Raw genomic sequence first — 25,258 nt, forward strand, 5'->3', positions numbered from 1 at the left:
GCATCTGTAATTTATGCCACCAGTAAATCATGTAATAATACTGCCTCCTTGTCCTTTCTCCATTTTTCTTTCCCTTTGCCACCTCTCGCCCACCAGTTCATTTGCTAGTGGGCAGTTTTCTGAGAGGGATAACCTTATGCTAATAGAAAGCCAACATCACTGTATTTTAAATTCAATGTTAGTCAACCAAAATGAATTGAAAAGCAGCAGCAGTGGTTTGAGGGTACTAAAAATAAGCTATAGCATTTGCTGAGTTCTCAGAATCAAAACCACAGGCGGTCAACTTGTTGCTGCTCTTAATAAGATATGACTGTTCTGCCCCATTGGCTGCTACAACCAGAAACTTGAACTGTATCATACACCTAAGACTGTGTTTTTGATTAGTTGGCAGTAATCAAGAAAGGAAGTACCATTTCCCTGGAACGAACCCTGCCAAAAAAGATAACAGATGGCTTTCAAGTGACCACCTTGTGCCAGGTCACAATTGCACCTTAGTCAAACTCACCTTGCATTTATTATTTAATTAGTTACACATTTAAAGATGTGGTTTCTTTTATGTCTGGGTTGCTGTCCAAGGCCTCCAAAAAGATGTTTCTTCCCTTGAGTTTAATTTATGGATAATAATAAAAAGACCACAATAGGACTTAATACTGTTAATATATTGAGCATTTCCATTAGATCTCCAAGACCTTCTTGACCCTTGAATACTGTTATACTACGCTAAATGTCTCATCAGCTGTCCCTTTAGGGTTTGGCATTAAAGTTTTCAATGACCAGAGAGGTAGAGGAATTCTACTCAATGCATCATTCTGATTAGAAACCTACCATACTCAGAAACCAGTAGGTCTGCTTCTATTGACTCCTACTCCTTTAGATTCATTAGCATTTTTTTTCTTCAATTAGATCCACTGATCAACCACAGAAAGAAGCCCACCCTTTGCTCAGCCACACTTAGAACCAAAAAGAAATGTATGCCTTGCTAGTGAAATTACAGAGAGTATTACAAGAAAATGTCTAAGGACCACATAGGAAATTTCTCTCTCTCTCTCTCTCTCTCTCTCTCTCTTCACACACACACACACACACACACACACACACGTAAATGTGCCAAGAGTCAGAGGCTGGGCTCGACTTCCCTTCCCCTAACCCACTTCAATCAGGACCAGAAAGACACAATCCCTTCATCGCTGCTACCTCAAACCCATGCCCCAAGCCAGTGTCTCCACAGAGCTAATTTCTGAAACAAACAAAGAAAATCAAGTCTGCGAGGAGCGAGGGTTTGCTCCCCTCTGCTGTGGACTTGGGTATCCGGGGTGGCGGGAGCCGCACGGCCAACAAGTCGGGGCACCCAGCTTCGCCCTCGCCTTCCCCGCCCCGCCAGCCCCCGCTCCAGCTACGCCAGAAAGTGCGAGCCCTGCTCCTTTCGCTTCTCGCCTGCTGCGCCCCGAGATCCAGAGCACCCGCGTCCGCACACTAAGGGCGCCACCGCTCCCCCAGCTCTGCGCGGGCAGATGTCAGACGCGGAGGTGCTATGGGCACCGAGGTGCTGGCAAAACCAAACAAGTGTCACCCCAGATGCCTGCCCCCACTCTGAGAGCGCAGGTGGGACGGCCACAGGTAGGCTCTATCCATCCCAGGGTGCGGGGCGAAGGCTGGGGGAGAGACCCAGCGCGACTGCCGCGCCCGACGGGCTGAAACTCACCAGAGGACACCGAGGAGCCGGACAGGCTGGAGTTGCTGGACGCTGCCATCTCCGCGCGCCCCGCGCGTCGCTGCTCGCTCAGCCCCGGTGCGGGCGCCGCCGCCGCTGCCCTCGCCCGGCCGCTCTCAGCCTCCACGGCCCCCAGCCCATGGCAAAGTCCTGGGGACGCGCAAAAAGCACCAGCCTCCGGACTCAGCCTGCACTTCCTGCTCCACCAGATGACGCGCTGCTGCCGCCGCTATTTATTTGTGGTTTCCGTCCCTCTCCGCGCCTTTGCACGCTTTTCTCCGGGTGTCGGGGATAGGTGGGGGCAGAGGGAGACTGAGGGACGGCCGGGGCGGGCTGAGCTCGGCTCCTGCCGAGCCCCACTGCTGTCAGCGCTACCCCGTGCGCTGCGGGGACTGGGGCGCCCGGGCGGCCCCCAGCCTCCCCGCCGGCTCCCGCACCCTCCCGCACCCTCCCCTGGGCTCCCGCCTCCCCGGCCGCACTTCGAGCAGCCCGGGCAAAGGCGGCGGGAGACAGACAGACAGAGCGACCTCCCCCTTCTCCCTCCGCCCCAACTCCGCTCGCGCGCACACAAAGGAAGGAGAGGAGACGCGGGCGCTCGGGGGCTGTTTCAGCTGCCGCGGGCTTGACAGCTCATGCGACGGGGGCTGGAGAGGGAGCTGCGGACTGCAGGGCGGGGGGAGACTGGACGGGGGAGCGGGTCCCCGAGGTGCTGGGGAGGTCGCGGGAGGCGCCGGGCGAGCGCGGCTGCAGCGCGCAGCGCTGGTCCTAGGGTTTAAAGGGGACAGGGAGGGAGGGTGTGGAGGGAGGGTGGTGAGGCTCGCCGCGCCCCGCCCGGCTTAGGAGCAGCGAGACAGCGCGGGTGGGGGATCCGTGGAGCCAAGGGGGGACCGCTAAGGACACAAGCGCTAGGCAGAAGGGGTCTGGGATGCCAGAGCGGCTGTGGAGCGTTCCCTCCACTCCCCTCCAAATTGTCCTTTGTTGCTCCGGAGCTGATGCTAGCCCCTGTCCTGCAAGAAGGTGCGTTTCCTAAAACACCCAGGAAGCCAATCCAGCTACACTTAAGTACCCCAGCCGCGGACAGTGCCCGACGGGTCCACTGGACTCCTGGGGCTGGCCTTCAAAGAAATACAGACGTTCCAAATGTGTCATCAGGCCCACACAAAGCCGGGTGTCAAAGAGAAAGAGGTTCTCCGACTGCGCCTTGCAAAGGAGCCTCACAAAAGACTTAAGACTTGGCAGCCGGTCCGACTGTACCCTTTCAGGATAAGGAACTGCTTAGGTGCGTGAGAGAAAGAGACTAGGGCACAAGGTGTATACCTTCCCCCGTATTTAAACCTAAATTAATTTCACTGGGAGGAAATATCATGCAGATTTTTAAAAAAGTCTATTTCACGCTCCCAGCAGGCTAATCGGTCCTTTCAATCCTAAAGCAACAGAAAACTGTGAAATTTGAAGAGAAATTGTTAGATCAAAGGAAAAAGCAAACATTAAAGGAATGAAAGTACTCTCATTATATAGCAAAATGGAAAGTGTTCACATTGGGGTAGCTCAGTTTTTAAAAACATGGTTAAAAGGACATAGTCAATTTAAAAATTATCAGGAGTGACACAGGAACAGCAGCCGGATCCTGGGGGAACACCTAACGTACAGTGAATAATGCATGTTAAGTAATCACAATATACACCCACATCACGTTTTCTAGTTGATTTAAACTATTTTTTAAAAGTTCCCTCCAGGGTGCCATCCCAGTTGTCTTCCAAGTGAGGCTCATTTTTGTCAGTGTGGGTTGCTGAATAGTTGAGGGCTGTGAGCACTCTCTAGTCACACTGGACTGTGTCTTCCTGACCCTCACCTGCACAGACCTTGAATCAGCCCTGCCTGGTATAAGGAGACCCAAGCATCACCTCTTTACCTACCCGATACCGCCATTTTTCTTTTGTGCAATGCACCCTTGATGTAGCCTAATCTGGAGCCCTTCAGGGACCTGTGGCCCATCACACCCTCGACCTCTCTATCAGAGTGGAACTTCCTGTTTCCCCAGAGTTCTTCTGATTGAAGGCAGCACTTACTTGTTTGACTAGTAATCTTCTTATCCCTCCAGATATTTAGATGGTGGACTCTCTGACTTGGCAATGTCACCTGCTGGCATTGTTACCATCTGGGCTTTGAAGACAACACCTGGGTTGACCTTGAGCAAATTACTTCAACTCACTGAGACTCAGTTTCTCCAGCTGCCACAAAAATCTGATAACATAGAGTGTTGTAAAGATTGAAGATTGAGATACTATATGTAATGCTGCAATGCACATGGGATAAAGTTCGTATTCTAGAAGTCACTTGAAAGATCAAATGTATAGTTTGAACAACTTTTTGCCTTCTCCATTGCTTCTGGAGATAACTAATCAGGTATGAACTCGTCTACCAGGGGAAATGGCTCACCTTTGGCCCAAGGTTTATATTTCTTATCCCAAATTGTGCAATAGGCAATAGATTTCATTATTTATCTCTGAAGTCTCACAAAAGGATGTTAGATTCTATTTACACAGTTTGGATGGTAATATTTGCCTTCACAGAGCTTTAGTTAGTTGGAAAAAGCAAAGCAAGGCCCTATGAAATAGATTATTTTTAGTATTCCATATTGACAGATGAAGGGACAGAGGGCCACTTGCTGGGAAGGCACCACCCCTGTGCTGTACAAAAGTAGAAAAAGACTGAGACTCATTTTTTTTCCCACTGGGTCCTGAGCCCAGAAGCAGGATAACAGGGCCAACAAACACGCTTGCTGAACAGAGGTGTGATAAGAGGGGAGGCCCAGCCCGTCGGTAGGAGATGGACCATAACCATAACTTTGAAGCCCATTATTTTGAAGAACAAACAGAGAGCTCCAGGTTCAGAACTAAAATCTGAAAGCTAATTGAGCATGTGGATCATTAAAGCTATAACCAATGGAGAAAACTCAGCAGGCATGATGGTTCACTAGCATCCTTCCTAGATTTGGAGGCCTAAAGGCGGGCTGCTCCTTGCAAAAATGTTTAATATCAATAAATTAGCAGGAGATGGCTGAATCAAAATTGCTAACACCCTCCTCAGTAGGCTCAGGGACTTGTTTGTGGATCTTCAAATCAAACAATGAGAAAATTAGTTCATCTATTTTATTCATTCATGTATGGTCTTCAATCTAGGGAATTCCTGTTTTCCAGTGGAAAAGGAAATACTGATGAGCTTAAGTCTGTTTGAAAAGTAGAATTCTTTTAGACATTTCTACCTTATCTTCAAATATTAAAAGTCTTATGAGATAAAAAAGAGTCTTATGGATAATATGATCTACTTAAAATTAAAAATTACCATTTTGTTTTAATTTAGCTTTCACCTGGCATTCCAGGCCTTCCAGTTTTCTCTTTCCAAACTTATTTCTGTTCCACCTTTCATGAATTCTACCTTTCTCACTGTGCCCTGTGCCCCTTGGGGCTGGCAGTATGGTCTCTGCCATTCACTCCTGTGACCCACCCTTCCTATTGTGAAGATTCAACCAGAATGTACCTTCTCTGTAGAATCTTCCCTGCTTCCCATACCAGAAACCAGCTCTCCTTCCCAGAAGAATTCCTTTAGTCCTCATTCTGCACCTCTCAATTGGCAGATCTCATGCTCTGTCTTGTTTTAACACTAATTTTGGTACTATTTTATCTCCATAGTCTATTTAAAGCATCCTGGGGGCAGGATCCTTGTCTGCCCAGCCCTTGTGTTCTCTCTCTCTCTCTCTCTCTCTTTTATTTTTTAGGAGAAAGAAAGAGAAGTTTATTACTTTGCCAGCAAAGGAGGAGGGTGGAAACTTTTGCCTGAAAAATGCCATAATAATAAGCAGAAATACAGAGCTTTTAAAGGGTAGGTTCTCAGCTTCAGGCAATTGCTGTGCAACTACAGTTGGTGATTCTAATTGTCCCATCTCCACTGAAGACAATCCTGTGATCTCCACCCAGGACGTCCCTCAAACAGGTCCATGCTGAGCCATCTCCTGTAGCACAGCCCTTGTATGCTCTACCATGCTTTGCACACAATAGGTGCCCCGGAGATATTTGTGGAATAAATGAGTAAAGTAAGGTAAATAGTTCTCCTGTATGCCAATTACGTTCCACCTCAGTAGCTGTGACCACTGAGCCACAGATGATGAGTAACACGTCTGGAGCACAAAAAGAAGCTAATGGGTATGTAAGGGCACTACCTTTGCTGTGAATAAGAAACACTAAAATGGTGAAAACATAAGAATAAAATTTTGATGGAGCAAATGTTCACAGTCTGCACCTCACCTTCCATCACCAGCTGTGACAACTCACATAACTTACTATTTGCTGGGTAGCTCTTGCATTACTGTAATTTGTTTATTTTGTTTTATTATTCCTTTGAAGTTTAAAAGCAGACAAGAAAACACCGCAGGGTGAATGTGGCTGTCGTGGCTGGAGCTGTGCTCTCTCGGGCACTCTGGGGCGTTTCTTAGTGAAGGTCATTCCATTTTCTCGTGCTAAACACAGGATGAAATACTGTATTCCTTACTTTCAAGATTAATCGAGTGGCCGGCATTCACAGGAGAACAGTGAGGCTATTTGTCAACTAACTTTAAATATTTTATGGCAAATACTTTACTGTACCCTGAGAAGTGGTCTGTTTGCCATCAATTTTGTGGTGGTAAGAAATATTTCCCTTTGTAGTTTAAGCCCTATTTCAAATACAAAGATACCTAGTCCTGTTAAGGAGAAAGCGTTGGCCCCCTCTGAGGTAATGTCCTGCCTAACTAGAGACAGAAGCTGAGAAACACTCCTTTTCCTCAGAAGGTGCCAGAGCCCGGGATGGGGTCAGCTAGCAAGCTGGCGGCTCAGCCCTGCCGCAGGTAGCAGCCCTGCCTCTGAACAAAGAGGAGTCCACACCTGGGGTGCAGACAAAGGGAGGCCGCCTCAGATACCCAATTCCCAGTTCACATCGCCTGCTGCTGGGGACCCCTAGTGGTGACACACGCTGCTGGCATAGGTGGTCCTGCATTTTCTCACCGAGCTGCAGAGGGGCCTGGGTATTGCCTCCAGTTTCCTATTTGCAACGTAGCTGGGGAGGATCACAAACGCACACCTCCAGACTTAAACTAGGCCATCAGACAGAGCAAGAGAGAGCTTTTCTTTCTTTCTGAAACAAAAAACCACCATAGCGTTCAGAAACTCATTGGATGTGTTTTCTTCTGCATATTGCACTTTCTAGCTTTGCTCCCTGACATTTTAGATTATAAAAATCTTTTCTGCCTTCGATGTCCTAAGAGAAATCTAGGATAAAGTGAAGACAGCTCTAAGCCTGCTCTGGGCAAAAGTATGAAGTGAGTTGTTTCTCATGTCTTCTGGGGGGTACCTATGGCTTTATGCTCTTTTACTAGCAAAATTTGCTTTCATAAAGATATCTGGTGGATTTATTCTCTGCTAACTGTTCACTTATTCATGCATTCATTAATTCACTTGGTAATGTTTATTAAGCACTATGAGTCAGAGAGTATACTAGACCTTGGGAATAAAGACATGAGGAAAACTACATCCTTGCCCTGGGGGATCCTACAACATGAAGGTCTCCACTCCTTCCTGGGAGTTTACATCTCACCTGGGACAAAGTTTTGAAACAGCTACAGAAATTATCTCTAACTGGAAATTATAGATATTATTCATACTGCTGATGACTTTCTTTGCAGCAGGTTTTTTTGTTTTTTTTTTTAAACAAAACCTCCAAAACCAAGCCTCAACAGCTGATTCCAGATAGCTGGCATTTTCTAATACACAGTGTTAGCTTGTCAGCCCAGAGAACCAAGCAGATACTGTACTCGTAATGTTCTCTGCCTTCACCCCTCAGAAAATCTGAATCAATATTTTCATTTCTTTCCCTGTGGCAGCTATAGGTTCAATAACAAAACAGAAATCATTTTTTTTTTAAAGAAGAGAGAGTAAATGTACACTAAAGGAAAGCTAACAGGCACTATATCTAGACCAATCTTCTGATACTGAAAACATATTTTAGCCTTTTTCCAAATATTTCACATTGCCTGTAAAACAAGGCATGAAAAAGTGATTCCAGGAAAGTTTAATATGTATCTATGGAGTCGGACAGCCCTGGATTTCAATCCTAGTTTGTCATTTATTAGCTAAGTGGCCTTGAACAAGTTATTGAATCTTAGTTTCTTAACCTTTAAAATGGGGTTAATAATCCCTATTTGCAGAGTTTGTGAGGATTGAATGAAATAGTAGATGTAATATAGTGTCTAAAACATGGAAGCCCATTTAGGAGTTCTGCATGTCTTCCGTTCCTTAGAGCAAAGCATAGCGTGCTTACACCTGCTTTTCCAGAGTACTCTGGAAGAATTATGGTCTGGTGCAAGAACAATGTTCATCTCTGCCACCATCTGCATGCTGTATCACCTCCATGAAGTATATTAAGACATATGAGCAGGGCCTGGGCTTCAGAGATAAATCTGAGTTCAAATTCTGATTCAGCTATACACTTACTGTCTGGTGACCTTGGACAAGGAACTCAACCTTTCTGTTTCTCAGTCTCCTCATCTGGTAAAATGGAGATAATAATATACCTCATCTTTATGTAATAGAACGTATGTCCAACAATAATATTGGCACTCAATTATATATTCCGTATAGCAGGTACTTTTTAACTGCAGTAGTTCTTGGAGAGAGAGTGGATGTTGAGAGTGCATCAGAATCTTCAGGGAGTAGCATGTGTAATATTTAAAAGTACACTCAAGCACTCTCTTTCTCTTTCTCTCTCTCTCTCTCTCTCTCATACACACACACACACACACCCTCCTCCATAAAATGATCATGCCTTACATTGGGACATTTCCCCACTCAGCCTCCTTGGATGAGAATTCTTGTAGAATTTCAAAGTAGATTTTAGTGGAAAGAGTATAGGCAGATGACTTAAGCTCTCCACCAAATTTGGTCCCTATAAGATGAAGGGGTGGAAATCAACATTCAATGACTACTACCTGCAACTATTATTACTGCTCACCATGTTCTCTGCCATTAGTGATACAGAAAAATCACCCTCTAGGTAGTAATCATTTACTGGGTGCCAGGACCATACTGGGTACTTTGTATACATTTTTATATACTCATAACACTCTTGAAGTGAGAATTATCTCTATTTTCCATTTGGGGAAACTGAGGCTAGAAAACTTATGTGATGTCTTAATCAAAATGTACAACAGCCCTAGCTGTAGGTATTATCATCCCTACTTTATATGGTTAAGAAAACCAGAATTAGAGAGAGTAAATAATTTACCAATGGTACAGGCATTGATTTGAACCCAGCTTTAGCTGACTCTTTGCAAAACACACAAAAAGAAAACTTGCCCTTTAGCTTTGGTTTGAAGTTTCATTCTGCTCTTTTGGTAAATATTTTCCTGTTTGAGCCTTTACTCAGAGAAATGAAGTCTTTAAAATACATTTTCTTGGCTTTAAATATTTATGTTTGCCATTGGAACCTAGGACAATCCTAACATTTTTCCTGGCCTAAAACATAAACCTTTGGTCAGGCCAGGCTCTGGAGAATTCGCTGAACTTGTGCTCCTGACCCCAAGGGCCTGGGCAGGGACAGGCATAGTGTTAGGGAAACTAAGAAATTATTTGCCCAAGTGAGAGGATTCCAAGGAATTAAGAAGGCTCCCTAATCAAAACTTCCATCCTATCCAACTTCCAGATGCTTGAAGTTCATAATTAGAACTTTTACTTTTTAAATTTACTCAAACAATGCAATGAACACCTGCTATAATTTGATAACCTTTGGGAGACCTAAGACATTAAATAAAATAACTATTTTCACCTGAGTGAGTTTCCCTATCCCAAAAGCTGAATTTGATTCTAAGGGGAGGACCAACATGTCATTGGACAGTGCTGTGTAACCCGTATAGTCTACCTATATCTTACCTGGGACTCTTGTTAAAATGCAGACTCTGATCCAGCAGGTCTGGAGCAGGCCTCTGCATTTCTAATGAGCTTGAAGGGAATGTGGACAGTGTGTCACCACATTTTGAGTAATAAGGGTTCTAGGATGATGATTTGCCACTCTGAGTGCATATTAGAATCACCCAGAAGGCGTTCAGAAAGCCCAGTGCCCAGATCACACCCCAGAATAATCAAATCAGAAACCAAACATCAGCATTTTTATAAAACTCCCAGGTGATTCCAATATGCTGCTAACAGTTGGAACCACTGATGGGAGAGATGAGATTTAGGAAACAGATTATACTGCTGAAGAGGTCGACTGGGAATGGTGAGGACTAATGTTGCTCCATGATTTTGCCAGGACTGTCTCTGGTCATGAAGCAAAGAGCAAGAATACAATTCTTGTCAAGACCTTTTATAAGACTACGTAACCACAAACATCACTATGTGAGAAAATAGACTATAATCTGAGGACAAAAATTTCTCAATTTCAAATTTTAATTCATGTTATGATTTTTAAAAATATACTTCTTGATGAATAAGCCTAAAAAAATATGCACTTACTTTGGGGCCACTCCCATAAGAACAGCCAGATGTTTCCCAGAAAATCCACTCTACCATTTCTCAATCAGAAAGAAAATTAGAAATGGGATTTTCAGCTGAGATGGGGTCGAAGGGTGATGTTTATGCCACAGAAACACTTCATGCCACAGCTAGAAAAATTGCTTTGGAGAAACTCCCCCAACTTCTTCATGTGTTCTGAATATATGAAAATGAAGCCATCCACTTGGATGGAAAGAGGCGGTATTACAGGTGAACGCACCTGCCATCCACTTCCAATGGTGGCAGTAGCAGTAAGGCACCAAGTAAAATACTGACTCTTTATACACAAAGATTTTACTCTCATGCTAAACTCCCATTCTTTGGGGATGGAATTGAAATGGTGGAAAATTAAGTATACCAAAATGTTTACATCAGTTAATTCAGGTGTGATAGTTAATTTTCTGTGTCAACTTGACAGGGCCAAGGAATGCCTAGCTATTTGGTCGAACATTATTCTGGGTGTTTCTGTGAGGGCGTTGTGGATGAGATTAACATTTAAATCAGCAGACTGAGTAAAGAAGATTGCCCTCCCTAATGTGGGTGGGCCCCATCCCATCAGATGAAGGCCTGAGTAGAAGGAAGGGCTGACCATCCCTTAGGAGTAAGAGAAAATTCTTCCTGCTGGCCTTCAGACTGGATCATCAGCTTTTTCCCTGCCTTTGGATTCCAGCTGAAGCATTGGCTCTTCCTGGATTTCAAGCCTGCTAGCCTTCAGCCTGGAATTATAACATCAGCTCTCATGGGTCTCTCACATGGCAGCTCGCTCTGCAGATCTGGGACTTTCCAGCCTCTGTAATCATGTGAGCCAATAGCTTAAAATAGATCTCTTCTATCTACATATATCTCCTATGTATATATCTCCTATATATATCTCCTGCATATATTACATATTTCTCGTGTGTGTGTGTGTGTGTGTGTGTGTATAAGATAACTCTTATACAGTTATCTCTTGGTATCCATGGGGAATTGGTTCAAGGACCCACTGCAGATACCAAAATCTGTGGATGTTCAAGTGCTTTATATAAAATGGTGTGGTTTTTGCATATAACCTATGCACATCCTCCTGTATACTTTAAATCATTTCTAGGTTACTTATTATACCTAATACTATATAAGTGCTATGTAACTAGTTGTTATACTAGTTGTTATACTGTATTATTTTTTAATTTGTATTATTTTTTTCAAATATTTTTGGTTTGCAGTTGGATGAATCCATGGATGTGGAGCCCATGGATATGGAGGGCTGACTGTGTATCTATCGCATGTGTACATACAATATATATATCTCCTATACATATATCTTCTGTATATCACTCTCCTATTCTGTCTCTCTGGAGAATCTGAACCAATACAATGGGGAATTAGGGCAATGTTTTTCACCTTTGTATTTTTCCATATTTTCTAATTTTTCTATGATGAGCATGTATAATTGTTGATTTTAAAATTGTGTGTTATTAAAAGTTTATCATGAACAACAAAAAGGATCATGTCCCCTTACATCACAAGTATCTGTACTGCAGAACAATGTCGCTTCTCAAATGTTAGAGCCCGTAAATCTTACCTGAGGAGCTACTAAAACTGATTCCGGGTTTCAGCTCAGAGCTGCTGATTCAGGAGGCCTGGGCATGGCAGCTGGGTGTCTACATCTCTAACAAGCTCCAGGGTGATGCTAAAGCTTCTGGTCCGTGGCCCTGGCTTTGAGTGGCGAAGTCTACTATCACTGTAATAGTGACCACAGCCCCTTTCTAGGGGACTGTCACTCCATCTCCTCTTCCTGTGTCTATGACATCAATGCAGCACTTAAAAAACTTCTGCCATGTGTTGCAGTTGCCTTCCTGCCTGGCTTTCTCATGCAATGGGAAGATTCTGGAGGTTAGTGATGGTATTTTGCCATTTGTGTATCTCCCTTCCCCAATGCAAGAACCTTTCCTGTAACAGAACTTCGAAAATGTTTGTAGAATCCAGCTGAGTGTTTATCTTTAGTCTGGATTCTCCAGCCATTTAAAGGCAGCAGGCTGGCCTGATTTTCCACATGAAAGGGCAGAGACAGGATTAACACAATAGGATACTGTCTTATATTCTCTTCTGCCCTGTCCAATGACGTTAATTTTCTATAAGCCTAGCTCTAATTCTCCTTGGGACAGTCATATTAAAGAACCTTAATGCTTCGCACTCTCTTGTGACATTAAAGTTTTGTCTATTGAATGCTAACAATTTTGAAGGACTTTGAGTTTACTCAATTTGCATTTCTAGATATGCAATTGTGTAGACAAAAATTTTTGAATGTTGAACTGACTTTTTTTTTAGTTTTGATTCAGATATGTGATATTGGATAAAAATACCCTAGGGTTATACATGAGTGATATTGACTGAACTTGTCAAGTAGTTGAATATGATGATCTGGCAAGACTTATGAAGAAGTCTGAACAATATTGTAACTCTATACATTCTCATTTTGATCTGAGCCTCCGTATCCATTCTGTTACACTCTTATGTGTCATGCCACAATAACTGGCTTGCATTTCTCAATGCTGTTTGTGATCTTATTTTATTATTGTTAGAACACTATCAGATTAATACAACTCTTCTAAGGCATTGAATAGAAATCTTCCACCACTGCTAACCTTCATCTGTACTTCTATTTTTCAAACTCTATCATTACCTTCACTTTTGTAGAGCATCCTGTCACAGTCTCATAAAAGAAGTTCAGCTCATTTGCATATGCATTTGCATGTCTTCATTAAGAAGACGGCAAAGTGATTAATGAGTGTTATTTCTCATTTTGCAAAGGAATATTATGTATTTTTTTTATATTCCATCTCCAGAGTCCTGAAAGAAATAGCCATAAGAAAAAGTCATTTATAGCATTTATGCTATTTAAAATGTTTTTCTTATAAAGTAATTCATTCTTACTGTAGACACATTAGAGACAAAAAATAGATAAATAAAAGAAAAAAAATCGTCCATATTCCCACCACCATGAATAAGTACTTCAATTCTTCAGTTGTCTTTTCCTTCTGGGGGAATTAGCAGTTTAGCAGTTTGCTTTTTGCAGTTTATATTGTGCAGGAATATAAACATTTATGTGGAAAAAACTGTGTTAAAACCTATAGCAAAAGTGTCTATTTTGGAGTATTAAAATTACTAGTGTCTACTTCATTTAGTTTTTTTATATTGTGCAATTTTTGAAATGAGTATGCTTTTCTTTTCTAGTTAGAGACAATAATAAAGCTACTTTCCTCTTGGAATGAACTTGAATGAATATTTTCCAATGTCATTACTTTTTTTTTTTTGAGACAGAGTTTCACTTCGTCACCCCAGCTAGAGTGCAGTGGCATCATCATAGCTCACTGCAACCTCAAACTCCTGGGCTCAGTGATCCTCCTGCCTCAGCCTCCCAAGTAGCTGGGACTTCAAGTGCACGCCACCATGCCCAGCTAATTTTTTCTATTTTTGGTAGACACGGTATCTAGCACTTGCTCAGGCTGGTCTCGAACTCTTGAGCTCAAGTGATCCTCCCCGCCTCAGCCTCCGAAAGTGCTAGGATTATAGGCATGAGCCACTGTGCCCAGCCTTAATTTGCATCTATTTGATTACTAGTGAGAAACTTTTTGTGTATGCCTATTAGTCATTTATATCTCTTCTTTTGCAAATTGCCCATTCATATTTTTTTGCCAAAATAACAATAAGTACTGAGTCCCAGTAATCGCACCAAGAGTTGTTCATGTATGATCTTACTCTTTTCAATTACATTGTAAGCAGTCACTTTTATTGTCTCTGTATTACAAATTAGATCTCTAGAGGCATATGGAAGTTAAGGATTATGCCCAATGTCACACAGCAGGTGATAGGGCCTGGATTTGAACCCAGCTCTATCTAAGTCCAGAGCCTAAGCTCTTAATCGTTGAACTATAGTGCCCCTTAACTGGTGTGTCAATGGTCCTCTTAGTAGTTTGCAATAAATCTTTACAGAGTAATTATAAAAATTTTTGATTGGTCAAATCTGTGGAAAAATATTTTTATTGGCTTATGATTTGCCTTAATTTGATATTCTATAGAGATTTAAGTATTTCTTCACATCAATTTACATGACTTCTTTGTACATTAATGCCATTCATCCTCTATCACATTTTTAAACTATTTTAAATTTCATTCATGATATTATTAAAATGCTTGCTGTGAAATATTTTCCTTTCTAATAAAAAAACTTGGGGAAGAGACTGATGTTGGAATGTTACAAATGAAACATATGTAACCACATTATGTGAATATTTAGAATGAAATAATCTACAACACTGATGAAGGAGGATCTTAATTCTCATTGGTGTTTCCAATGTCTGCAGGGAAAAATAATAATTTGAAAATGTAAGATAAACAACAAAAGATCAAACAAATGCTTAGCAATTTAAGTTATTTCGATGCCTTCAAAATAAGATGGGGATTAGCATAAGTTCGTAATACCTAAGTTGATTTGCTGGAGATAATAACAATCTTCACTAACTTCGCATTAACTCAGTTTTGCAAAGTATAAGGAATAAAAGGGGCCAGGTGTAGTGGCTCATGCCTGTACTGTAATATCAGCACTTTCGGAGGCCAAGGCTGGAGGATCCCTTGAGGCCAGGAGTTTGAGACCAGCCTGGGCAACAAAGTAAGACCTCGTCTCTATGAAACATGAAAAAATTAGCCAGGTAGTCCCAGCCACTCAGGAGGCTGAGGCAGGAGGATCCTTTGGGCCCAGAAGTTCCAGGCTACAGTGAACTATGATCACATCACTGTACTCCAGCTTGGGTGACAGAGCAAGATTCTGTCTCTTAAAAAAAAAAAGGCAACAAAATAAAAATATATTGAGAGCTAAATAGCCCCCCTCAAATGTCCAGTTCTTAACTGTGCTTTGCATTTATGTAATACAGAATAGCCATTAAAGCCATTAAGTATTTCATAATTTGAGTAATGAAAACATGGTAATTATTGATGATCTCTCTACTTAGAAAAAGAGAGTGTTTATTTATATATACCAGAATAATTCTGTTTGGCAAAAGATATATATAGAGAAAATCTGTTGAATTCTTCATGTCTGCCTCATGCTTGCTTATGAAGGAGACTTAGGATTAAGTGTGAGAAGAATTTTCCTTCCCACTAACGCATGAGGATTTAGTGTTGAGTCTGAATTCCTGGGTTCTCTAGCAACCGAGGGTGGTCAAACAACACTCATACTGCAAAATTTCAGCCTAAATTTCTGTGCAGAGCATTCAGGAGTCCTTTTTCCATCAAGGCTAACTGAGGAAGGTGGACACTGGGTTGGGGGGAAAGGCAAAACTGATCTGAGCAGGGAGTGAACACAGTAAAATTCCTCATAACTTAAGGTGGGGGTGGGAGTGGTTCTTAAGGATAAAACCCTGTGCCCCCACTCTCATGCGGTGCCCAGTGAGGGGACAGAGCCCTCAGAAGTGCTCTCCCAGATGGCAGTATGCCCTAACACAAATAAGCTACATGTCCAAGCCTGGCAAAAAGAAAATGAAAAGGATTGCTTTCAAAGGCTCCACGAGGGCTGTACGTGTGTCAGTGCAAGACTAGAGCATCATCTCCTGCTTTCTGACACGAGAAGAGACCCCTGGGTCCTCTACAACCCTAAGGGGACAGGATACCACTAAACCATGATAAAGGAGGTAGAAATTCTTGTTAGTTCTGGTAGGTAGGGTCCTGGACAGATTACTCATTCTAATAATTATTATAAAATAATGTAACCCCTTTTCACTCTAAGTTGTGGAATTAATGCCAAATAGTCATTCAACGAACATTCACTAAGCTCCTACTATGCTCCATGCATAGTTATAGACTCTGAGGATGTAACAGAAAACAAAGTCCCCACCCTCAAGAGGTTAAAGGCTTTAGCAGCAGACACAGACAACTAACTTGAAAAAAAAAAAAGAAAAAGATAACTTCAAATGTTGAAAAGTGAATGTTCAGATGAGTGTGAAACAAAGTGCTCGGGCAAATTACCTCTGAGGACGTGATGTTTCAGAGGAGAACTGATCTGGAAGGTCTGGCGGAGGAGCGGCAGATCCAAAGGCCTGAGTCAGGCACAGGCGGGGCGTGTTGGAGGAACGGGACAGTGGCCAATGGAGCTGGAGCGAAATGAATGCCACAGGGAGCAGAGGAAGACCAGGTCAGGGAGTTGAGGAGGTGCCAGATCCCCACAGCCATGGAGGTCATAGTGGAGATTTTCTGTTTATTTCCAGACACAATGGGAAGCCACAGAAGCTTTGAGGAAGGGGATGGCGCGCTCTGATTCAGGCTGAAAAGATCACTCAGGCTGCTGGGGAGAAAGGACAGCAAGAAGACCAGGAAGAGAGATGGCTAGGCCTCTCTTTCTTCTTCCTAAAGAATAGTCTTTTAAAGTTTCCTTATGAGAATTTCTTCGTAGCAATCCCTTCCATTTTTGTCTGTAAATGTCTTTATTTTGTCTCTCCTTTGGAATAAAAATTAGGTTTGCATAGAATTCAAGCTTGACAGTTAATCTCCTACAACACTTTGAAGATATTATTTCATTGTGTTCTGACATGTTTTCTTGCCAATAAGAAGCCCACTATTAATCTAGTTATTGTGACTTTTTGGCAATCTTTTCTTTTTTATTGCTTTTAAGATTTTTCCCTCCCCACTCTCGTTTGAGGGAATTTGAAGATTTCCTACAGTGGGTCTAGGAGCGACTTTATTTTTATTTATCCTGCTCAGGATGGATGCATTGCCCTTTTTGAATCTAAAGAATCAGGTCTTTTTTCAATTCTGGAAAATAGCCATTACGTCTTTGAATATTGCCTATTCTCTCCTTCTGAAACTTCGGTGAATTAGACACGTTAAACCTTTCACGCAATACTTCCTGGCCTTTCTTGTGTATTTCTCATTTACTTATTTCTCTGTGTTCTACTGTAAATAAATTATCTTCCACTGCTCTACTTCTTTCTCTTCAATCTGTCTGTCAATTTATCCAATCTGGTGCCAATCAACTGAACTGAATATAATTTAAACATTTTTCATCTATAGAATTGTACTTGGGGTTTTTTGTTTTTGTTTTGTTTTTTTTTTTTTTTTTTGCTCTCCTGAGTCATTGTTCGTGCTGGGTGTTTTCTTTATCCCCCTTCCAAATCCACACCCCACCCTGCCCTGTGCCCCGAGGCGGTTCAGGGGGACACACGCGCAGGTTCCCTTGTCTGTCCCCCAGGAGTCACAGACCTTGGCTTCCCACAGGTGTAGCATCAAGGCCCAGAAGAGCGTGTTGTCTCCCAAAGGCAGATGGCTTTTGCTCCTATCCTTGCCCAGATGCAGCAGAGCTCTCCCTGAATACCAAAATACGGGAAGAAGGGTTTGCTGTCCTTCCTCCAGAGGCGGATGGTTTTGCTTCCTCCTGTTAACTGAAGAAGAGTGAAGTACATAATTTGTAAAGGAGAGCTTTGTTTCTCATAAAGGTGCCGTTCCAGCAAGACCCTCCCAAGCCAGGAACATGTGCCTCGAGGCAGGGACAAGAGAAACAGGAATTTATACTCTGCGGAATGGCCAGATATACACAGTTAACAAGCTATAGGAGGAGTCATGAATATTTATGAAAGGAGATGTAATCAAGCTTCACGCCCCTTTATGGGTGGGGTCCGTGTTCAGAAGTGTCCACCCTCTTATGTCAAAAAGGTGATGCAAGAACACAAAAAACCTCTCTGCACATGCTCTGTAGACTGGTTAAAAACCACTTTATGGTTGGTGGTCTTTTATCGGGAAAGAAGGCTGGTCTGGATCATGAGATTGGTTTCTGTGTAGCTCTTAGGAAAAAAGCTGGAGGGCCATTAGCAAGGGAGAAGGTGTAATGAAGCCTGTCGGACCTCCTATCCTGTCATGGCTGGGAACTCAGTTTTAAGGTTTCTTTGGGATCCCTTGGCTGTGGGGGAGGAGGGGAGTCAGGATTTTATTTTAGTTCACATACCCTTCCTCAGCAGCTCTGGGCTCCAAGGGTTTGCTGCTTATTCCTCAACAGCTTAAGGCCTTTGCTTCCCATGAGAGGAGCATCAGGGGTTGGTGGCAGCCACCTCCTCCTGCATCCCCTGCCACCAAAGGGAGCCCAGTCTAGCCTTTTAACCCACCCTAGTCCTTCTCTAGAGCACCCCATGGAGGCCATGGAGAGAAGCTTGAGTGTGTGTGAACTCCGCTGTGTCTAGGGCTCCCAGTTACAATAAAGTGATATGAGATGTGAGTGCATACTCAGCCTTTAAGAATTCATCATCTTAAGAAAATTAGCCAGGTGTGGTGGTGCGCTTCTGGAGTCCCAGCTACTCAGTAAGCTGAGGTGGGAGGATTGCTTGAGCCCAGGCGTTAGAGGCTGCAGTGAGCTATGATTGCATCACTGCACTCCAGCCTAGATGACAGAGCAAGACCCTTCTCTAAAAAAATATATATATATTTATTATATATACATACATACATATATTATATTTATGCCTCATTACCCGTTCTATGGCAGCCCTCTCTTCCTCCCATACTCTTCCAAAGGTGAAACAATTCAGTCTCCTGACTCTGATTTGGAGGTGCTTTTTACCCTTTGAAATTCAGTGTCCTGGGTGCCTTGTGACCTCAGCTGTCTGATGAACTCAAAGAAAGTTATGGTATTGAACACTGTTCATCATTTTCTTGTTGTTAGGATGAGAGTGACATTCTCTTGTGGTTTTCTCCATCCCAAGCAGGAGTGGAATTTGCAGTGTATTGTTAACACCTTTCACTTCACAAGCACTCTGGTTTGGAGGCTACATCACATGCCGTGGAAGGTGAGGCCTACTGCTCAGGGCCATTGCATCACCAGCTGCAAGGCTCACAGTTTCTCTGGGTTCTTGCTAGCTTAGTTTTCTGGCCTTAGAAAATTTCCCTTACTTTTCTGTAAGCTCAGGCATGCATTTATAATTTTTAAAAAACTATCTTATCTAGCATTTTTTGGTGATATGTGGCAGAAAGGTTCCTCCAGATACTGTGAGTCATACAGTCAGAAACAAAAGTTAAAATGTTTTATAATGTTAAAATGTTAATGGTTTACTTCTTTCCTTATTAATATTAATGATTCTTGAAATTGTTGATCAGATGGCTGTATGAGTCAAAAAGCAATGGTAAATGTGAGATTAATATTTTAAAAATGGAATCTGTTAGTGTAGAAGATTAACTTTACTAAGCTTTTCTTAAATACTCCAAAATTTCAATTTATCTGGAGGGTGTTAACATGAATAATTTAGAATTCATCTCCCAACTGTGAGGGAGATCAAACTGATTCTGATGGCTTTTCTGAATCCAAAAGCTTGTTTATTTTTAACACAAAAAAAATTTTTTTGACAACTGATAAATGGATGGTTACATGATGATAGATTATTGTTATAGCATACTAAAGTAACTTTCAACACTGATGCTATCATAACCAAAGGTGAGCCTAGGTTTAGAAGTTGGAGGATTCCTGCACCAAGAGGTTGCTCAATTGTGTGCAACCAATCAACTAACAAGAATCAGCTATGATGCCCACAGTTAGTCGTGCTGCCAAGACCTCAGTCGGCTGGATGCTGGTGAGGAGGTGATGTTGAGTGTTAATGATCTGCAATAAGATGCCCCATCAAAGGATAGGATCATTACAGGAATCCCCCCAAATATGGAAACATGGATACTTCTTGGGTTCCATCTCAGTGCAGTGTAATCCAAGCATCTGAACACGACCCAGCTGCCCTACCTCTAGTTTGGCCCACCTGGCTGGCTAGATGGTTGTCCCCTTCATTATTCCATGAGTTTTTCCACTGCACACCACCCACCGCACCCCATATTGAGTACTCCACTGAGGAAGGAAATCTTTTCAGATGGAGCTGGACTGTTCTTTAATATCAAGGATATAGGAATTGGGGGCTTCCCTCCAAAGCAGCCCTTAGGTTCCACTATATATGAGGGCATGCTCAAAAGCTTCAGTCACAACTTTATTCCTTAAAAAGTGATAGATTTAAAAAAACAGTGATGGATTAGATAGTGTTAGATGGATTAATAGGCATGTGTTTATTATGTTTATTACAGAAAAATGAAAATGCATTCTTTGGAGACACATTGATCGTTTCCTTAATTATGTCACGTGCTTGGATTCAGCCCACAGCAAGTGCTATGCTCTGAATTATTTGCTTTCTGACAGATATTAAGCTTGTGGAATTTGATTTAATAGTGTCCCTTATGGTTTTAGAGTTTGTCTTCCCTGTCCACATGTGAAAGAAACATTAAAAGTCTCTGACCTTGCTGGGCATGGTAGCTCACACCTGTAATCCTAGCACTCTGGGAGGCTGAGGTGGGAGGATTACTTGAGCTCAAGAGTTCGAGACCAGCCTGAACAAGAGTGAGACCCCATCTCTACTAAAAATAGAAAAGTTAGCTGTGCATGGTGGTGCACATTTGCAGTCCCAGCTACTCAGGAGGCTGAGGCAGGAGGATAGCTTGACCCCAGGAGTTGGAGGCTGCAGTGAGCTATGATGACACCACTGAGCTCTACCCAGGGTGACAGAGCGAGACTCTGTCTCTAAATAAATAAATAAATAAAAGTCTCTGACCTTGAACTCTGTACACAGAAGGTCCTGGATAAAAAGCCTGGGGCTCAATTGAGGAGGATTCTGGGTAGATTCATCTCCCTCTGGGATCCTATGAAATCCCCAGGGTGCTCTGAAGAGCTTTTGGGCTTTGAGGTGTATGGCAGAAAGAATGCAGTAGAGGCTTACAGCGTGGTGCTAGAGCCATTCTTTCACGTGAAAGAGCAGTGCGTGCGTAAGCAGTAACAGAGCTGTGCAGTCAAGAGTCGGAACCGGAAGCAAATCGGCGCTTCAGTATGTTCAGCCCCTTCTGTCTTGATGGACACATCTCCTACACAGTCATTTGAAATGGGTCAGCTGAGTCATGGAGCAGTGTAAGTCATTTTTGCCTGAGGTTACATATTAGCGTCACTCAAAAGTGTTCCACGGAGTTTAGGAGTAAAAATATTGGAAGACAAAACACACATTTGTCATGTAATGGTTTGCTATTCACTGCATGTACAAAACCCATTTTAAAGTGAGGATAGGTGCAAATTACTTAAATGAGCCCCCAGATGAACAATTAGAGAAAATATGAATGATGCGGGAAAAACTAACATATAAAACACCGGTCCCCAGCCTTTTTGGCACCAGGGACTGGTTTCATGGAAGACAATTTTTCCATTGTTGCAACTCAGGTGGTGATTCGAGTGATGGGGAGTGACTGTAAATACAGGCGAAGCTTTGCTGGCTCTCCTGTCACTCACCTCCTGCTGTGTGGCCCCCTGTTCCTAAGCTTCACGGAAGATAATTTTTCCAGGGAAGCGGGTGGGGTGGCAGAGCTCTGTGGCCCTGTCCCTAACAGGCCATGGATCTGTACTGGTCTGCAGCCTGGGGGTTGGGGACTACAGATGTAAAGTATCCAAAACTAATTAAAGGAAGGGCAAATCTATGGCATCAAATGGAACAAATGTTTTACTAGAGGTACAGATGAAAGGAACACTGGTGTGAAGAAAGGCACATTAAGATCTTGTGTTTAAGATTCACTGTTCCCTACAGTTGCTCTGGTAATGAAGATTGGAAAGAAATTTGTCAGATATTAAAACAAAGGAAGAGTTTCATTAGTATCACCAGCAATCTATTGTTAAACATAAAGTGGCCAAAGAAGCCTCTTAGAAACCAGGTCCAAGAGCACGGAGACGCCCCCTCCACCCTATAAAATTCCTGGTAATACAACTCCTGAGAATGGGCTACCACTGGGAGTCTGGTAGCACTGCATTAGGCAAGAAGGTCAAATATAATGATCAAAACGACCCACAACTCTTACCCGTGCCAGACAGCCAAGAATAAGGGTGAGAAGAGCTCCAGGTACACCAACCGGGCAGGCAGCAGGCAAAAGGGAGGGAAGAGCTTTTCTGGATCTAATGTGTCCAGCAGGCCCTGAGGAAAAAAGATAGAGCTGCACATGATGACAGCCATACGAAGAACATGAAAAGGCAGAAACCAGAGTAGAAGAGGCAGAAAAAGCCGGTGGTCATGTTTTGGTCTTTTCAGTCATTCTTCAATACACTATCAGCCTCTTAATCTTCCCTTCCCCCTTTTTAAGTGAAAGGTAATATAAAACAATAAAATGGTTTTATTTATTTTTTAATTAACAGAACATTATTGTATATAGACACATATAAAAACAATATAGGGCAGAAATCTCTAATGGTGTGTCGTATAAAATAACAATTAAAGCACTATTTTAGAGAGATATGAAAATGGAATTCTTAAATTTTGAAAGAGAAAGTACACTATGCATGAATTCTTTAGAACAAGCAACTCAGTAAGCTGATACATTTAAGGGATTGAATGATAAAATGCTCTTTCCAGATTCTTCTACAATGGTAATATCAGTGCAGTGCATTTTTCCATAGTACAACCATCTATTTTGAGTTGTGTGCCTTTCAAAACACACTTCTGAATATACAATGCATAAACTACCTAGAATGAGTATGACAGAATGAAAACTGAAAAATGAGTAAAACAGGAAAAATCTCACATTTTATTCCATAGGAGATAAATTTCTTCTTGTAGTCATTAGAATTACCTATAAAAATCAAGCCATACTTTGAGTTCATTTTCCTTATGATGTCCTAACAATCACCATATGTACATATGTACATTCTGTCAAATACAATTTATTATACATTTACTTCTGAGTCACATACGGCTGGGCATTATTTCAAACAAGCAAACAGAAATACTTCATACCTTTTAGAAGTTTATAGATTAAATAGGTAGTGGTAAATATACACACATATGTAAAAATCATGAGAGTTTAAAATATACTTAGAAGTGTCTAAACAACATGAGTATATGCTAGATGAAATTATTTCTAGGGCATTTAACATAATATAATGAAAAAGATTTTTTAAAAATGTTGTTAGCTATCTAATTAGCTGAGACACAAACTCTCCCAGGAAGCCTGCAAGCTTAGGTTTAAAGGGGAAGAGGAAAAGCCTTCGGCCTGCATAGGTTGGGAGATTGGAACAGACCCTAACATAAAGTGAACCTCCAAACAGCAAAGAGCTCTTATCTTGAGAGATACACAGATGAAATTATATGGCATCTGGCATTTTCTTCAAAATAATCCAGGGGAGGAATGGGTAGGGATGATAGATGAAACAAGATGGATCATGAGTCAATAATTATTGAAGCTGGGTATGGCTACATGGAGGTTTATTACACTATTCTCTCTGCTTTTGTATGTTTGAAATTTTCTAAGATAAAAAGTTATGTTTAAAAACCATAAATTGTGTAAAGATATTTGAAACAAAACTGACAAAAGATGAGAATCCAAAATGTCTAATGAACAATAAATCAATAAGAGCAAGACAAAAGAAACAATTGAAAAATGGATAAAAGCCATAAATACACACTTTATTAAAGAACAAGAAAAAGGCCGAGAAAACATCAAAAGACGTTCAGTCTCATTAGTAAGCAAAAAAATGCAAATTAAAACCACAATGAGATATTTTGCATATCATGATATGATAGGTAATATTGTTGCTGCCAACACTCAAGAATCATACCAACAAAATTTTACTTCTTAGAAAATACCATTTAGCATAGAAAATGAATTAACATGAGATACAATATGTTTATTTGGTTGAATTTCAAAAATATCATATTGAGTGAAAAAAGTAAGTCAAGAATTATTGTGTTTTGACACAGGTCAAAAAAAGTTTAAAAAATTAACATAGTCCTTTAGGATTACAGATCTAAGCAAAAATAAATAAATTTTTAAAAGTTAGTTTAACACAAAATTGAAGGTAGTGCTTACCTTCGAATGAATTGAGGGACGGGTGTGATCAGAGATAGATTTAAGGTGTTGATAGTATTCTTTGTGTTAAGCTGTTTGGAGTTTTAAACACATGTTCATTTTATTATTCTTTAACTTGAACATATAAAAGGTATATACTCTTTTCTATTTATGCATACAAAAAAGTAGGAAAATACTTCTCATACTGTGGGGAAAAAACAACCAGTAGAAACAGAACAAAAAATGACAGAGGCTGAATACAGTGGCTCACACCTGTAATCCTAGCACTTTGGGAGGCTAAGGCTGGAGGACTGCTTGAGGTCAGGAGTTCAAGATCAGCCTAAGCAAGAGCAAGACTTCATCTCTACAAAAAATAGAAAAATTAGCCACGTGTGGTTGCGTATGCCTGTAGTCCAGGCTACTCGGGAGGCTGAGACAGGAGGATCACCTGAGCCCAGGAGTTTGAGGTTGCAATGAGCTATGATGACTCCATTGCACTCTAGCCTGGGAGACAGAGCAAGACCCTGTCTCAAAAAAAAAAAAAAAAAAAAAGAAAAGAAAAAAAAAGATATAGATGGTAGAATTAGTGGTCAAAGACATTAAAAGAGCTACTATAAATACATTCCAAATGTTCAAAAAGCTATAGAAAATAGAAAACAAAAAATAGAGAATATCATTGGAATCAAAACCTGGTTAATTGAGAGCAATAAGAGTGATCAACATTTAGCTGAACTGATAAAGAAAAAACCAAAAAGACAAATTATTAATACTAATTAGAGGAATGGGGGGCCACCAACACAGAAGCTGTAGACATTAAAAAATAAAACAAATATTACAAAAGATTTTTTTGCCAATATATTTGACAACTTAGATGAAATGGGCAAATTCTTTGAAAGAAACCATGCTCCATAGATCACTCAAGAAGACACAGATAATCTGAGTAGCTCAATGGCTATTAAAGAAATGTAATTTGTAGTTAGAAACTTCCCACTGAAAATACAAAAAACCGAAAACACTCCAAGGAAAGATGCTTTTTATCTAAGAGGCTTTTCATCTAAGATTAAGGACAATGCAAGTATATCTGCTCTCACCACTTCATCACTGTGAGGAA

The 25,258-nt window shown here is 41.6% G+C and overlaps 1 protein-coding gene across 4 annotated transcripts in view; it reads right to left on the reverse strand.

Moving 5' to 3' along the window:
- The window catches only part of CHN2 (chimerin 2), a 331,335-nt gene that overhangs the window by 288,687 nt on the left and 17,390 nt on the right, over window positions 1-25,258 (reverse strand). For 3 of the 4 annotated variants that reach the window (XM_069462640.1, XM_069462639.1, XM_069462637.1), the window contains exon 1: window positions 1,703-2,460. The exons of the other annotated variant lie outside the window; for it this stretch is intronic. Coding sequence is in view for 2 of the 3 variants with exons in the window: in XM_069462639.1 (XP_069318740.1) it covers window positions 1,703-1,751 (49 nt within the window). In the remaining variant the exon portion in view is untranslated. Of the gene's footprint in view, window positions 1-1,702; window positions 2,461-25,258 lie in introns of those variants that run through there. 4 annotated transcript variants of the gene reach the window in all.

The sequence above is a fragment of the Eulemur rufifrons genome, chromosome 29, assembly GCF_041146395.1.
Source record: "Eulemur rufifrons isolate Redbay chromosome 29, OSU_ERuf_1, whole genome shotgun sequence".
NCBI lineage: Eukaryota > Metazoa > Chordata > Mammalia > Primates > Lemuridae > Eulemur > Eulemur rufifrons.